The 16,621-nt window shown below is 40.3% G+C and overlaps 1 protein-coding gene across 1 annotated transcript in view; it reads left to right on the top strand.

Annotated features, from left to right (window-relative positions):
• The first annotated feature begins 875 nt into the window (after positions 1–875).
• Positions 876–16,621, top strand: part of DIAPH3 (diaphanous related formin 3) — a 229,055-nt gene continuing 213,309 nt past the window's right edge. The window contains exons 1-2 of the mRNA XM_062020493.1: positions 876–920; positions 12,687–12,719. Of these exons, the coding sequence (XP_061876477.1) occupies positions 12,717–12,719 (3 nt within the window). The 5' untranslated portion in view covers positions 876–920; positions 12,687–12,716. The remainder of the gene's footprint in view (positions 921–12,686; positions 12,720–16,621) is intronic.

Below are 16,621 nucleotides of genomic sequence, written 5' to 3'. Positions count from 1 at the left end.
CTGAAGAAAGCATGCGAGAGCCCACAAACCCCTCGCACTGACCGACTCGCTTCCCAGGATGACCCTTACGACGCCCCAGGCTGACCCGCAGATACTCTCTCATCCTGCCTCAGGCCACCGCTGACTGACTGTAACACCACTGCCGCTCAGCCCTGTCTCCCTCCGCGCCGTCGGTGCGGGCCGCGCTGCTCTCTGGGACATGTAGTCCGGAGGGACAGGGCAAGATGGAGCCAGCAAACAGGTGAGGTCACTGCGGCTCCTCTCCCTGCCGAGACCAGCTGACTCACCGGAGATTGGCAGGAGGCCAGCCAACCGGAACGCGTAATTTCCACCCTGCTGCCGTGGATTGGCTAGTGAGACGGGGCCGGGGGCGGGGCCGGCAGTGGCGGGACGGTTCGGACGGCGGGACATTGCTGGGCTCTGGCAGGCGCTGCGGCGTGACCGTTGGAGCGTGCCATTGCCCCTCTTCTCCCTCCAGGGCTGTGGCGGGCCTGCGGCCGCGGGCACCCGCCGGGCGCGCACGGTGTCGCTGCTGTTGGGATTAGAGGCTCCTCGCTAAAGGGATTTCTTTGCTGCCTTGAGGCGGCAGCGGCTTTAGCTCTTGGCCCCCCTCTTCCCCCCGCGCTGCACTGCCCTGCCCTGCCCTGCCGAACCCGGCTAAGCCGCGCTAATCGCAGGTGCCCAGCTCGGCCGAGGCCGGCGGGCGTGCGCCGGATCGCGGACAGCGGGCTCTCGTCGACCCTCCTCAACTCCTGGGCGCGGCCATGGAGTCGCGGCGGCCGCGGCCGCGTTACTGCGCCCCGTCCTCGCCGCCGGGTCGCGGCGGGCGGGAGAACAAGGGGCTGCGTCGGAAGGGCCCTCTGGGGACTGGGAGCTCCGGCGGCCCTGAGGAGGCGGCGGACGGCAGGAAGCCCAAATTCGTAAGTACGAGTCGATGCCGAGCCGCTTGCCACCCTCCCCACCCCATACACACACACTGGGGCCGGCCGCGGCGGGGCTGCCTGAGATCGGGCCTGTCGCCGGCCCGGCCCGGCCCAGGGCGCCTCCCTGCCGGGTACGTGCCGATGGAGCCGGGCCGCGTGGCTGGCCTGTTCTCTTATCCTGGGACCAGCCACTGACCGGGACCCCCTGAGAGACCGCGGGGCACCGTAGGAAAACATGGGCTACGAAAAGGCTCTGTCGACTTCATCTGGGTTTCACAGTGTTGAGCCCGCCCGCGCCAGGTCGCCGCATTCTTGACTGCCCAAAGGGACCGGACTTTATTTTGCAGAAACTTTTCAGGTCTCTTCTCATCATCGTGAAGCTTTTTTGTCTTACCCACTGTTTGACAGCTGTAGGTGTAAGGAGAATAGAACTGACTTTTTCCTCTTAAATTTTGCGACTTTTAGTAGAACTGGATTTTTGGGTTTTATTTTAGTGATGTAAACTGTATAGCAAAAAATTAAAAACAGTCTTTGAATTTAAGCGGCATAGTAAAGTTCTTCTCCCAAGTCTTGCTTTTACACGCTTTTGGCTAGTACACTCAGAAAATGAGAAACTCTTAAGTGGCTAATAACTCTCCATATGTTAATGTGTCTGTAAGATATGCTTTAATTAAGCACCCAGAAATAGCCACTTTTTGTTTGGACATAATGGAGTTTTGAAATATTGAAACAGGGACAAACATACATTTTACAAGTCCAGCATATGTCAAGCAGATGCATCCCGTGTCCATATTCAGGTGACCCACGTTAGTCTTTGTTCAACCCTCTCTGAGCCTACCTGCTGTAAGCTGTATTATGTACTTACAAAATAGATACTGTAATACATCACATACAGTGGATTGTTTTAAGGTGTCCTTGTATGATGTTCAATACTTGAACGTCTGTCACTTGAGCACAGATTCAAAAACTGTTGGGCAATAAGTGATATCAAACCACAGGCTGTCCAGACCTGTTCTGGAAGGCCACAATTTGCTCCTGGCATTCCTGTTTCCTGGAATCCTTTCTATACTATAGCTACACAGATTGCAGTTGGAACCGAGTCCTTGTATTAGAATAGTCATCTGTGAAACCGTGACCAAGAGCAATTTGCTTGTCTTCATAGATGGCTATGAGTCTACTAGTGGTACATGCCTTTTAGTCATGCAGGATGGATGTGATTTAGCATAAGATTGCAGAGTAAAAACCTGTAGGATCTGCCCAGCCTAAAATATTGGGTAGGGTTACTGGTATAAAACTTGACAGTGGGATTATTCCTGTGGGGAATGAGAGCGAGTAATTTGTGTGTGTTTGAGACTGTCGAGAGCACTGAGTTACAGTATTAAAAATTAGTAACATCTCCCAACTGCTATTTTCTTCTACAAATGGGACAGTGCAATCATTTTTGCTTTTATCACCTAATCATGTGTTAAAACAGAAATAGGTGTTGCCATCATGTTCTGATTTCTTTCCTAACCATGTGTTAAAATAGAAGTACATTAATGTTTAGGGAATATAACCCTGCCAGATACACGATACAAGCCATTGAGATATTCTTCTTGGATGATGTCTTATTGTTTTTTTAGTGAAAGAAGGCCTTCATTTGGGTGCAGATGAGTTTGTCTGATAAATGTCTAGGCTTTCCAGGACAGACAAAGATGACTTTGAGCATGTGCAGATGTGGACATCAGCTGACTGGCTTTTTGGGGCCACAGTGTTGATTTTTGACTTTGCTATAGAAAATAAAGAGAGTTGAATTAGAGTATTTGAGAGCTTTACAGGCTGTGTGATCATCATGTGAGTGAGATTTTAAAAATATTTTTGGATTGTCCTGTCCATGTTTCCCTCTCACAGTTTCTGAAACACTTTGAACAGAGATTCGTAAAAATAACTTGTTGAACTGCAGCTTTCAGAAAAAGTCATTGACCTTAGAGAGTGGTCTTCATCTTTAAGTAATCTATCAAAACAAAGATTTTGTCTTTGAGTATTGATAGGGGACTGAAGAATGATAGTTCTCAATTGTGTTCTAGCATTAGCTCACTGGATAACCTTAAGAAGAGTCACTTGAATAGAGTTTAGACATACAAGAAGATACAAGTAGAATTACTTAGCAGTAATTACTTTCGCCAGCTTCTTGGTTGGGTTAGTTCACTGGAAGGGTACTATGAGATAAGACTTTGCTTTCTATCACTTCATAAATTTCTGCTCTAAGATATTGCAATAGAGAATATATATGACTTGGCTATTAAATCTGAAATTGGTGAACTCTTCTTCCTATCTACCTTTGGTTGTCTTACCAAGTTGGATGGGAGTGTTGATCTGCTTGAAGGCAGGAAGGCTCTTTACAGGGACCTGGCCAGGCTGAACCAATGGGCTGGGGCCAACTGTATGAGGTTTAGCAAGGCCAGGTGCTGGGTCCTGTATTTAGGTCACAACCACCCCATGCAGTGTTGCAGGCTTGGAGAAGAGTGGCTGGAAATCAGAAAATCACAGAATGGGAGGGATAGGAAAGGATCTCTAGAGATCATCTACTCCAACACCTCTACTAAAGCAGGTTAACCAAGATGAGGTTGCACAGGGACACATCTAGCTGGGCCTTGAAGACCTCTAGAGGAGATTTCACAACCTCTTTGGACAGCCTGTTCCAATACTCCCTCACCCCAACGGGAAAGAAGTTTCTCCTCATGTTCAATTGGAACTTCCTATGTTACCCTTTGTCCTGTCACTAGGCACTTCAGAAAAAAAGACTTGCCCCATCATCTCGACACCTGCCTTTTAGGTAAGGTAAGGGTTGATAAGATACCCCTCAGTCTTCTTTTCTTCAGGCTAAACAGCCCAGGACTTGGTAGTGTTGACTGACAGCTGGCTGAACATGAGCCAGCAGTGTACCCAGGTGACCAAGAAGGCCAATGGTGTCCTGGCTTATATCAGAAAGAATGCGAACAGTAGGACCAGGGAAAGGATTATCCCTCTGTACTCAGCATTGGGGAGGCCCCATCTTGATCATTGTGTTCAATTTTGAGCCCCTCACTAAAAAAAGACATTAAATGTTGGAGTGTTTCCAGAAACAAGCAATGAAACTGGTGAAGGGTCTGGAGAACAAGTCTGGTGAGGAGTGTTTGAGGTAGCTAGGATTGTTTATTTTGCCTGTAGAAGAGGAGGCTGAGGGAATATGTTGTCACTCTCTACCTGAAGGAGGTTGTGGTGAGGTGAGTGTTTGTCTCTTCTCCCAAATAATGACTGATAGGACAAGAGGAAATGGCCTCAGGTTGTTCCAGGGAATGTTTAAATTGGATAATGGGAAAAATGTCTTCACTGAAAAAGTTATCAAGCATTGGAGAGGGCTGTCCTGTGAAGTGGTTGAGTCATCAGTCCCAGAGGTATCTAAAAGATGTGTAGATGTGGTGCTGATGCACATGGTTTTGTGTAGGATGTGGCAGTATTGTGTTAGTGACTGGACTGGATAATCTTAAAGAGTTTTTTTCCAGTGTGAAGGATTCTACCCTATCTGTGTTGACTTACTTGCCTCTAACCCTTAGTTAAATAAGTTTTGTGTCAGAATGTATAAAACTTCCCTCACCCCTTTGAATTCTCTGTAATCCAGTCTTAGAGGTACACTATAGCTTTCTGTGTTTGAGATACAGTGTCATAACTGCTTTGTGTCATCTGTATTATGTTTCTGATCTCTCGTACATTTGTCAAATGTGGATCAAATTGTCTGTTCGATTCATTGAAGTAAAGTCATCCAGATTGTATTAGTCTAATTTTGCTTAGTGCAAAAGGCTTGAAAATATGTTCCAGGTTTGACCCTTCCAATCAATGCAACATATTGATCTGTCACAGTAGATATGCTAATCTGAAAAATAGCTTTATTCCTTGACAAACCTTGAGGAGAAATTGGATTGCTGCTTGACAAAGTTGACACCATTAACATGTACTTCTTTTTTTTTTTTTGCCTTTGAATGCAGTTCTTGTTTAGCAGAAGGAAAATATCTTTTTAAATTCCACTTCATTTGGAGTGGAGAGAAGGAGTCTCTGGGCTAAACAGTTACAGTGGTTGATTCCAGTCAAATACCTTCTTGAAGTACTACCTTTCTGAATAAGTATTCAGAAGTGCAGTTATCTCAGTTCTTTAACAGAATCATTTAATTTATTTTTTCTTTTAAGTAGTGATGGTTAATTTTGAAGCACTTACAGATTGGCTTTATTCATGAGGTCCAAGGTTTTGGAAGAGAGATGCTCTTAAAATACTAAAAAATATTCAGTGGTACTATGGTACTTAATCTTACTGAACTTGTACATTCATCCTTGAGGTTTAGGGCTTGGTAAAACATAAACTGAAGGATGGCAGAGATGATACCTGTTATCGATGTATACATTGATTGGGCAGGAAAGTTTTGCAATCTATTGGGGAGAAGGAGTAAAAAGCAGTTGCTTGCCACTTGCTCTCCTAGACTTTTATTATTTTCTTCCTCCTTAGAAATATTTGGAAATCACAACAGTGAGTGCTAGATTATGTGACTTGTGATTGCACTTCATGGGGACTATGTTTTGTAACCACTAGTCTGTAGCCACTGAAGATCAACTTCAGTTTCTATCTCAAATTAGAGGTGTTTCTAGTAATTTCAGTGTACCATTGATCTGTCTTCAGTGATTCTGAGATTATGTTTTTAAGCTCTTTGTGACATTTATACGAGTCAGGAATAATTTCTTGTTTGCACCCATCTGTTAAAAATAGATAAATTAACACTTGTATTTCACAGTGTCTGTAAATCAAAGAAAGATGTAGTTAAAAGCAAAATCACTTCCATTTCTCTAGCACAGAGCAGAAAGGTAAGATTGATCTGTGTCAATATCTTTAATTATAAAGTAACTGAATTATTGCTGCAGTTATGTTGCAGTGTAAGACCTTGAATCTAAATTAGTTTTTTAAAGAAGTGATTGCTGAACAGATGTTACCTAAAACACTTTATTACAGCTTTGTAAAACTGTAAATTCTTTATGCTGTTATTTTTGTTGGCATGAATTAACACTGTGGGTTATGATTGTAAATTTTAGTGCAGTGTTCTAGCACTTTGTGATATAATCCTACCTGTAAGCACCAATTTTGAGTTTAACTCATCAATGTCTGAAGAACATCACTGTGTGGAAACTGTCATGTTAAGATAATTTTGTCCCTGATTGTTTCTCAGGCTGCTTTCCAAGCAACAGAGAGTGTGTAATAAAGCCATTAAATAAATGCTGAAGTAATATATTGGAAATTAGAAGTAGGAAATTCAGTTTCTAAATTATGCTTACAGACTGAGGTAGCAAAATTACTGAGGGAATATTGTGACAAAGGAGTTCTTAAAGTAATAGCATTCAGTATAATCATCCAATTTACATCTCTCTAAATGAGTCTACAGGTTTCCTTGCAATCCCTGCTTCAGTCTTGTTTCTGCTGGAGAACAGCCTTTGGGGATAAAACAGCTAGCGTTTAATCTTTTTGGTGATGAATTAATGGCAGTGTGTGATGAGTCCTTTCTCACTTTCTAATTTTAAAAGGTACAGAGGGGATTATATGATTATATGTAAATTCTTAGTCTTTGTTTATCTATTTCAACATTTGGGCTTAAGTTGGACAGTTCTTGTAAAACTTGTATTTTGCTTAAACCATCTTTTTTAATTTTTTTTTTCTCATAGCTATATGTAGGCTCTAAGCTCTTAACGTATCAGAGAAGCTGTACATGTGTGCAGTGATTTAGAGGGAATGTTATATGAAATTTTGTTTCTTTGTCTGTTCTGCAAGGAAGGCAAAAATGAGGATCCCAAAGGATTTAGATAACAGGTTGTGGGGTTTTAATTTCTTTTTGTGAATTGAATTACTTCAGTGCAGTGGAAGGCATGCATGTTGAAGTTCTTGTTTAGCTGCTTGAGGTCCTGTTACTTTGCACACCTAGAACTCCTCTCATCTCAGCAGTGCTGTATGGCTGAGTGCTTGACTGTCTTCTAATTCAGCTTTTGATCAATAAATCAGGCTTTGTCTGCCTCTCTGTAATACTAACAATGTCCATCCCTGCCAGGCATGGCCTGAGTTCAAGTACCAAACATATTGCTTTTAAACATGCTCTTTTCTTTTGTAAGTCAGATGAGCAATGTCACTCTGCTTATGTTATAGTGACAAGTGACTTCTGGAGAATGGAGATGATGTCCCTCTTGGTAGACTGCCAAGACTTTTAGATGATACAGATTATACCCTACATTGCGGTAGAGTAATCTTCATTGTTTCCAGACCATACTGAACTGTAGTGCTGGGTGAAAAAATGCTGAAGACATCAGTCCCTTATGACAAGATGGCATTCTCCTGAATTCTAGTCCTGTCTGCCTACACTGCTTGTACTGCATTTGGATAGAATTTTTTTTATAAATATATATGTGCAAAGATAGATAAGTAAATGTAATGACACAAAAGATCAAACTAGTATTGTTGATCCAATTAAATGGCAATTCTTTGTCAGATTGCTTGCTTACTTCAAAAACTATGTACATTTCTTTTTAACTCTTACTTAGCTTTAACTAAACAACTTCTCCTCATTTGCAAAGCAAATTGATTTTTTCCTGCCTTTTGCTGCCATTCATCAAGACCTTGACCCTTGACCTTTGGGCAGAAAGGAACCTAGTGAGATTTGAAAGGGCACCTGGGGAGGAACAATTCCGTGCACCAGTATAGGCGTGGGAGTTGACCTGTTGGAGAGCAGATCTGTGGAGAAGGACCTGGGAGTTCTGGTGGGCAGCAAAATAACCATGAGCCAGCAATGTGCCTTTGTGGCCAAAAAGGCCAATGGCATCCTAGGATTCATTAAGAAGATTGTGGCCAGCATGTCAAGGGAGTTTATCCTCTCTGTCTACTCTGCCCTGGTGAGGTCACAGCCATAATACTGTCACCAGTTCTGGGCTCTCCAGTTCAAGAGGGACAAACAACTTCTGGAAAGAGTCCAGTGAAGGGCTACCAAGATGATGAGAGGACTGGAGTATCTCTCTTCCGAGGAAAGCTTTGGGACCCGGGCTGTTTAGCCTGGAGAAGACTGAGAGGGAACCTTATCAATTCTTGTAAATACATGAAGGATGAATGCCCAGAGGATGAGGTGAGTGTTTTTTCTGTAGAGCCCAGTGACAGGACAAGGGGTAACAGTCACAAAATGGAACACAGAAAATTCCACTTGAACATGAGGAGAAGTTTCCTGTGAGTATGACAGAGCACTGGAACACGCTTCCCAGAGAGGCTGTGGAGTCTTCTCTGGAGGTTATCAAAACTTGCCTCATTATGTTCCTGTGCAACATCTGTGTTAACCTGCTTTATCCAGGGGGCTTGGACTAGATGATCTCTAGGGGTCTCTTCAGACCCCTACCATTCTCTGATTCTTTCATGTCTCAGATGTAAAAACTGAGTTAAAATGTAATTTCAAAATGTGAGTTATTGATGAATAGATTTGTATAGCTGAAGACTAAGGAATGGTGATACTTCTGCTTTTCCAAATGTAGGTGCTACTGATAAATCTAGACTTTTAAAGTATCTTAATCAACTTTGTAATCTTTTAATGGTTTTATGTGTATTTCACTAGAGAACATGATGTTAATGTACTTCAGATGTCAAGAATTAGGTTTTTTTTTAATTTGCTAATCTATTTCCTACATGATATTGACTAGAAGAATAGTTGTATGTAGCTCCTATGTTTTTAAAAGCAATAATTTTATTATTCTAGTATGGTTCATAGAAGGGATAAAATAGCATATTAATATTTTCAGGCACTATTCTGTAAGCTTGTATTATGTTTTTAGTAGTAACTGAATTATTGTAGGGATATTACTGCAGCTAGATTTATTTATGTGCAGGGATGTTTAAGTTAACCAGTTTACCTGAGCAGAATATCTTACTTATTTGAACTGATATATCCAAGTCTGAGAATAAAAACAGGTTTCTGTTGTAGTGAAGCCCTCTAACCTCTACCTAACTGTTGTCTAGTTATTTTTTCTCCCTTATTAGAAAAGTTTCTTTTGTTTGTTTGGCCTAGCAAGAATAAAAAGACACTACTGTCATGGAATCACAACACTCCTCTAAATTTAATGCTATTAAAGGATCTGGTGTGGTAAGGTATATTTTTTGTTTTTTTAGGACTGTATATAATATTCCTCATCTTTGTATCCTTGAATGCTACAGAAGACTAGGGAAGTTTGCAGCTGGTTTTACTTCGTACAGCCTTGCCAGAAGAGAAGGACTTTGAGAGACAGGAGCAGGAGATCACTTCCTTTCTCATGTTTTAACTAACTCCTCTAAGAAGTATTATAATATAAAATTGCTAGATAAAGTCTTTTGATATGTCTTACTGCAAGTCATTCAACTCTTTGTATTAGAGTGCTATATGATCTGAACATTAATTGGTAGTTTGCCTGGGGTTTCTCCTTCTTGATAAAGAAATTTCCAAATACAGTGTCAGCAGTGTTGATAGGTAAGTATTGGTTAAGTCGGTTCATGTCCTTGCAGTAGTTGCTTTCAAACTACTCTCCACAACATACTCTGAAAGGTCTTGCACTGGTATTTTTAGACTCCTGTGCTGTAGGTAGCCAGGAAGATGAAGACGTAGGAGACTCCTATCTATATATTGAGTTTGTTATACCATTATTATGTCCTTAATTGGTTGCATGATAGTCTTTTTTCACTAGTCAGATGTGCTGGGTCAGAGAGACATTGCGATAGATAAAATGGGGAACTTATCACTCTTTACCACAGTAAATTACATTGCCAGATTTTACAGTTAAATTCAAAGATACAAGATGAGCTTGAACTAGCCCATTAAGTTTTGCATTTTTCAAAGAACAAAACCTGAGTCTAGAAGATACTGTCTTGATTTCATGGATGATGATGGTGTCTTGTACAGAGCAGTTGCAGAACGTTGAGCATCTGTTCTTAAGTGGAAGTGAACCTGATCTTGTGCTTCCTGTATCTGTTTAGTGGAATGTGCATGAGTTTGACATGAATCTTGAATTTCCACCTCAAAGCATATGATGCAGCAGACTTACATTTGAAACAGATTACTCATCTCCTGCCATGTTAGAAGTGCTTCACCATGGTATCTGTGTATTGCTTAAGGCTTAGTGATTTGTCTGTATCGAAAAGGAACAAGTGTTTATGTTCTTTGCTACTAAATTGCAGAGTAAGACCATATGTTAGTGTTTTCTTCTGCAATTTTGATCACTTAAGGATAGAGGTATAATAAGAAAAACTTGCTAAATGTGAAGCCATGAGCTCTTCCAAATGACAGAAATTAACATTCATGCTGTCTTTGTAGCTACTTAACAGAATGGGGAGAAAAAGTCATAAAACCCAGCTTGATAGCAGTGTGAGGCAAAAGTCTGATCTGTCCCAGCAGCAGGAGAACTACAATGGGGAGACTGAGATACAGATTTTCACGTCTCCGGACTCACTGAAATATTTTCACTTTGTTGTTGTTTGCATTTATGAGAAATCCTTATCTATTAAAATGTGAAATGAAGTTGTCGCAAATTCAGGACAGACTTAGCTCCATTGCTTTATTTTTGATGGTAGAACTTAGACTATGTCACTGAGTGTTTCCTCACACTTCACTTGCTTTTTATTTTTCACTTCATAGCCATTCATTAGGTGCTTCTTCAGTTTGTTGACAGTGCTCAGAGTAGAGCTATCATGGCATAATACTTGATTTAACACAAATGACTCCTCAATCCTGAGGGAAGAGACATAGAAGATGTTCTAAGTGATGATCACAAAATGGTAGGGGTTGGAAGGGACCTCTACAGATCATCTAGTCTGACTGCTCTGCTAAATCAGGTCCACCTTGATCAGGTCACACAGGAACGCGTCCAGGTGTTTTTTGAGAACCTCCAGAACAGGAGACTCTACAACCTTCCTGGGTAGCCTGTGCCAGTGCTCTGTCACCCTCACAGTAAATGTATAAGTGTTGTTGACTTGATGAAGACAAAACAAGATTTTCCAAATATGATGATTTTGGATATAACTTCTGACAAATGCTGTAACTGCAGCTGTGCTTTGTATGCTAGGCAGTGGGAAGATTCTAAGAATAGGGTAAGAGTCTGTCTAACTGAGTATGTGACTTCTCATTCTTCCTGTTTTTCTGCCAAGTCAGTTCTCAGCCTCTTGATAAAAACTGTAAATGGGATGGATGCCTGCAGCACTGATGCATCAGTCACCAGCATTCTTCTGTGCTGCTTTTCAGTTTTACACAAAAGCTGAGTGGACTATCGTTTCCTATGTATGTAACTGTGCAGTGGAGAGCAAGAGAGTTGGTTCATAAACTTGTTGCTCCATACAGCAGTGAGTGATCTTCCATAGATTTTTGGATGTTACTACTAATAAATGCTTATGTCAGTTTCTACTCCATAAAACTTAGTACTCTGCTTGCTATATAGGCATTGCTTGAGAGTAGTTAACAGTCTTAGTTGTTTTTGTGTTGCAGCATGGCAAATAGTTTTGAACTGTTGAAGTACTCCATTCTTCTGTAGAGTTTAAAATCTCTAGACTAGTTCCTTGGTGGTGTCCTTACAGACATTTTGGAAAAACCCACAATTCTAGTATCTATAAAATATCATAAACCATAACTTATTTTAAGCTGTGCTTCATTTATATTCTCCTGATATTATTCTATTTAAGGATCAGATTACACTTTTTTTAATCTATGCTCTATTCCTTAAATAACTTACTGTGCACAGTAGGCCATCAAAGTACAACTTGCCAAGAAATGATTATTTCAGGTTCATAGAATCATAGAATGGTAGGGGTTGAAAGGGACCTTTAGGGAACATCTACTCCAACCCCCTTGCAGAAGCAGATCCACCTAGATCAGGTTGCATGGGAACATGTCCAGGCGGGTCTTGAAGACCTCCAAGGAAGCAGACTCCACTCCCTCCCTGGGCAGCCTGTGCCACTACTCCGTCACTCTCACAGTAATATAGTTTTTTTTTCTTATGTTTAAATGGAACTTTTTGTGTTCCAGCTTCATCCCATTACCCCTGTCCTATTACTAGATACAATAGAAAAAAGGGATGTCCCAAGCTCCTGATACCCACCATTTAGATATTTGTAAATGTTAATAAGATCTCCCCTCAATCTCCTCTTCTCCAGACTAAACAGCCCCAGTTCCCGCAGCCTTTCCTCATATGGAAAATGCTCCAGTCCCTTGATCATCTTGGTGGCCCTGTGCTGGAGTCTCCAGGAGTTCTCCAAGTCCCTCTTGAACTGAGGAGTCCAGAACTGGACACAGGACTCCAGATGAGGCCTCACTAGGGCAGAGTAGAGGGGCAGAAGAACCTCCCTCAACCTGCTGATCACACTTCGTGATGCATCCCAGGATGCCATTGGCCTTCTTGGCCATGAGGACACATTGCTGGCTCATGTGTAGTTTATTGTCAACCAGCACTCCCAGCTATATCTCTGCTGAGCTGCTCTCCAGCAGGTCAATCCCCAGCCTGTACTGGTGCATGGGGTTGTTCCTTCCCAGATGCAGGACTCTGCACTTGTCCTTGTTGAACCTCATAAGGTTCCTCTTGGCCCAACACTCAATCCTGTTTTAACTGATTCTGTACTGTTTAACTTGAGTAATATTTTGAGTATTATTAACCATAACTGAGACTTTTTTTGTTTGTTTGTTTTTACTGCAAAATTGTGACATGTCTGGTTTCCTGTTTGATTTACAGCACTTAAATATCAAGACACTGACAGATGATATGGTAAGACAACTTAAGTTTTGCTTTGGCTGTACTAAGCTAATAACCTTATTGCTTGTGCAATGCAAATAACCTTATTGATATGAGAAACTGTCCTAATTTTGAAGTTCATATAATCAATTGGCAAAGTCTCACTAAATTCTTAATTATCTGTAACATACTCATACTGAGTAGCAAAAAATCTATGGCTTTAAAGTATGCTCTAATCATGGCTAAATGCACTTGACACAGGTAATTGTGCCAGTTAACATGCAGTATAATTAAGAAATCTGTGATTGCATGTTTAATATTTAAGTTATTTAGGCTGCATGCCTAGGTTAAAACACTGTATTTAACAAACTAACAGTTGCTTGTAAAACTCATTAATGCTTGATTCAAACTGTTAGATATATTCAGTGTCATGCCAACACTCTGTTTCTCAAATGTGATTTTTCTCTTCAGTAGCAGGTGATGGTCTGTATCACTAAGCAGCTTGTTTTTCCGTGCTACGGAAGTTACTGTTTTCATTCTCTGTACTATTTTAGGCAAGAGTAGTTCTTCTTGAAGTGTATCAATTTACAAAGTTTTTTAATTTACCTAGGGAGTGATGTTTTGTAGACATGTAAAATCAGCTGTTATGACTTCAATGCAGAGTTCTTGTTCAATGCAAAACAGAGTTCTTGTTGAAGTACTTTTGTGTGTAATTGCGACACATAAGCTTACGAGTTTTATGCTGGACAATGTACAACACGTGTTCTATGAAACATTGCTGTTTCCTACCTTAGGAATCAATGGTCTGATTGTTGTTGTTTAGGTGTGAAAAGTTAGTGTTGAGCATATTGCCTCCACCTGTCATTCCTAGATTGATGTAAATCATCTCCTGCTGTTCATGGTTTGGAAATTGTCCATTTTTTTTTTTTAGAGGGAAATAACATCTGTTTAGTTAAAAGATGAACAGTTAAAAATGAATTAAAAACCCTCAAATGTTACAGCGGCATGTGTTTTAAAGGATAAGTATTTTGTTCACTTGTGATTTCATCTTGTAACAAGAGTATCCTTTAGAACGGACATTCTTTTATCTGAGTTTTCTATTGGTTTAGTCTTTCTGATTCTGGGGAATGGCTCAGTGCTAAGCCTCTGAATCCTAGGCAACTTAAATGTGACTTAAAGCAGAGTGCTTTTGACATTTCATAGCTGGCAAGAAAACTGGCAAAGGTAGAAGATACCCGCCCAAATTCTTTTTGCGACAAAGGGAAAAATTGTAGTAAGAGAAGATTGAAGGTTAAGGTTACTAGATTTTGTAACTTTCATTGAAAGAATGTATTTATTTCTTCTCATGGATGCTCACTTGCATGTTAACTTGCTTTCTGCTGCGTTGTGCTTCATAAAATATTTATATTCTATTGCTCCCAGTCTGTTTCTTACAGTGTTGTATAATAGTGACCAAGAACTTTTTTTATTATTTTTTTTTTCAATTTATGTAAGTTAGCAACTTATCTAAAGTTGCCTGAGACTGCTTTTCAATATTTGAGTTGTATTGTATTATTTCTGACATGCTTTGACATATAGTTCCTTTAGCTTGTTTTTTTTTTTTACAAACCATGAAGACAGGAATCTTATTCTACAGAGAACTGGCAAGTAGATATCTGAGATAATATCTTCTTGCAAGATAGCTTTGGAAGCCCGTTTCCTATCTCCAATGTTCTGCATTCCAACAAATGGTTTGTAAGGCTCATAAATATTAAAAACCTACATATTAACAGAATTTTATTAAAAAGATATAATATGTAGACAAAAATGAAATGCAGCCTAAAATTTCTTATAACGTGAAGTTGTGTTGACTAATTTACTAGCAATTGCTGTAAAGATAAGAAAGGCTGTGTAGTTTCCGGTATATAGAGAAACAAGATTTAGTGTGATGTGTGTTCTATACATTCAAGATGTAACTATGCACAAGCCTAAACTCTGTAACTTCTAACTTTCTAAAATTAATTGATTTCTACCAGTTAAATGATTTGCTCTCAGGAAAGGTAAAATCATCCCTGGGAGGCTGTGTGTATTAGAAATAACAAGTCACTTAATGAAAGTGATTCTTCTGCGTAACTTGGTTTATGGAAGTTCTCTTATCGGAAGCTCTACTGCTACCAGTGAAATTTCTCATATAGTAACAAGTTTTATCTTGTAGACTAGTTTGACTATCAAAGAAAGAATATACTTTTTTAATCTTCTGGAGCTTCAAGGAGGATGAAGATCTTAAAAAGTCTTTAGGAACATTAGAAGCAACTTCTTGGGTCTTACGTGAAGTATTTTTACTGGCAAGAGAAAAATTTGGAAATAAAAGCAATCCACTGATACTGAAATAAATTGATGCAACTGGTATTTTACTTGGTGTTCCCCAACCACTAAGAATAATAATTACTTCAAATTAAGACGTAAAGTTTGTTCAACTTAGTATTTTTCCGTCCTTCCGTCCTTCCGTCCTTCCGTCCTTCCGTCCTTCCGTCCTTCCGTCCTTCCGTCCTTCCGTCCTTCCGTCCTTCCGTCCTTCCGTCCTTCCGTCCTTCCGTCCTTCCGTCCTTCCGTCCTTGGCATATGTCAACATCAATGTGTTAAAACAGACTGTCATGACTGAGCTGTTGGCTTCTATGACTAAAATGTCTGGGAGACAGAGCGATGCTATAGCACTTGAGCAGTTTTTCCAGATGTGCAGATATGTTTACTGAGTATATAAATAGCAATCAATCAAAAAACATGTGAAATTGAAAAGTGAGGATAGCAGTACTTTGTCCTACAGGTCTGTAAGGCAGAGTGAGGTCAGCTAGAGAAAGAGCAAAACTGTAAGCAATACTCTTCTGTACGTGCCTTCAGCCAGGTATTTAAGGTTTCATATCTGTACATGTCATATCAGAACTCCTGACAAATTGTGCTTAGTGATCATCATCAGTATCTTAATGGCCCATATATGTTTCTGTATTCCTTCATAAGAATGGAAGTGGGAAGGGGAAGAGAGGACTATTCAGTACTTCTAGTAGCAGTTTAGGTTAAACCATAAGAGTTCTGTAGTCTTGCCTCTTTAATGAGGTCTTGGAAGTCGTGATACCTTATTTGTGGCAAACAATGCATTTTATGTAGTTATGATTTCTCTTTGATATTGAGTTTTCTGCTGTTTCAGAGTAAAGATTTTTCCTGTAGTGCAGTGACATCCTCTAGTAATATATACTCCACAAACTTCTCTTGGGTGGAAGTTTTGCTGTTCATGTGGTCAAGAAAGCAAAGATACAAGCCAATCATTATTTTGTAGCATTTTGATCTAGAGCCTCGTAGAGCTTTGCTCAGGGGTTTGGGATGGGAAGGGAGGGTAATATTTTTCCATTTCCGTCCTATGGAATTGATGTAGATTAATGTACTAGGTACAGTTGCAGAAACAGTCCTTGAAAATACAGTAGTGATTCTTAGTCATGACAGATGACTATGACATCAGATCTTTTGACCTCAATTTTAATGCATGACTGTGATTTGTATGCTTTACATGTTCCAGACATCACTGTTCTTTGTGCTAAACCAAAGTACAGGAATTATGGTGCTAGTGCCAGAAACTTCAAATCCACATGGTATGGTGCAGCTATTGAGTCAATATGTTAACTTGCATCAAGACCAATGCACTTCATATCTAATCCTTGTCTTCAAGAATTAAAAAGAAGAGGAGAGTCAAGGTATCATAGACTGTGATGGACAAAGGAACTGGAGCCTTTTGTTTCTTTTTTACTGTACTATGAAGTGTGTCTTCCATGGCCACTGTACTGTGCAACTGCTTATCTTGAAAAAGGATAGCTTTTTTTTGTCAACACTTCTAAGATTTCTTTTATAACTTCAGATGATTTTTCATCTGTGAACTCCCCATTTGCTTAGCTTATTACAGGCCCAGT

Source organism: Colius striatus, chromosome 1 (genome assembly GCF_028858725.1).
Source record: "Colius striatus isolate bColStr4 chromosome 1, bColStr4.1.hap1, whole genome shotgun sequence".
Taxonomy (NCBI): Eukaryota; Metazoa; Chordata; class Aves; order Coliiformes; family Coliidae; genus Colius; species Colius striatus.
Note: the sequence above shows the minus strand (reverse complement) of the source record. Positions and strands in the feature narration are given on the sequence as shown.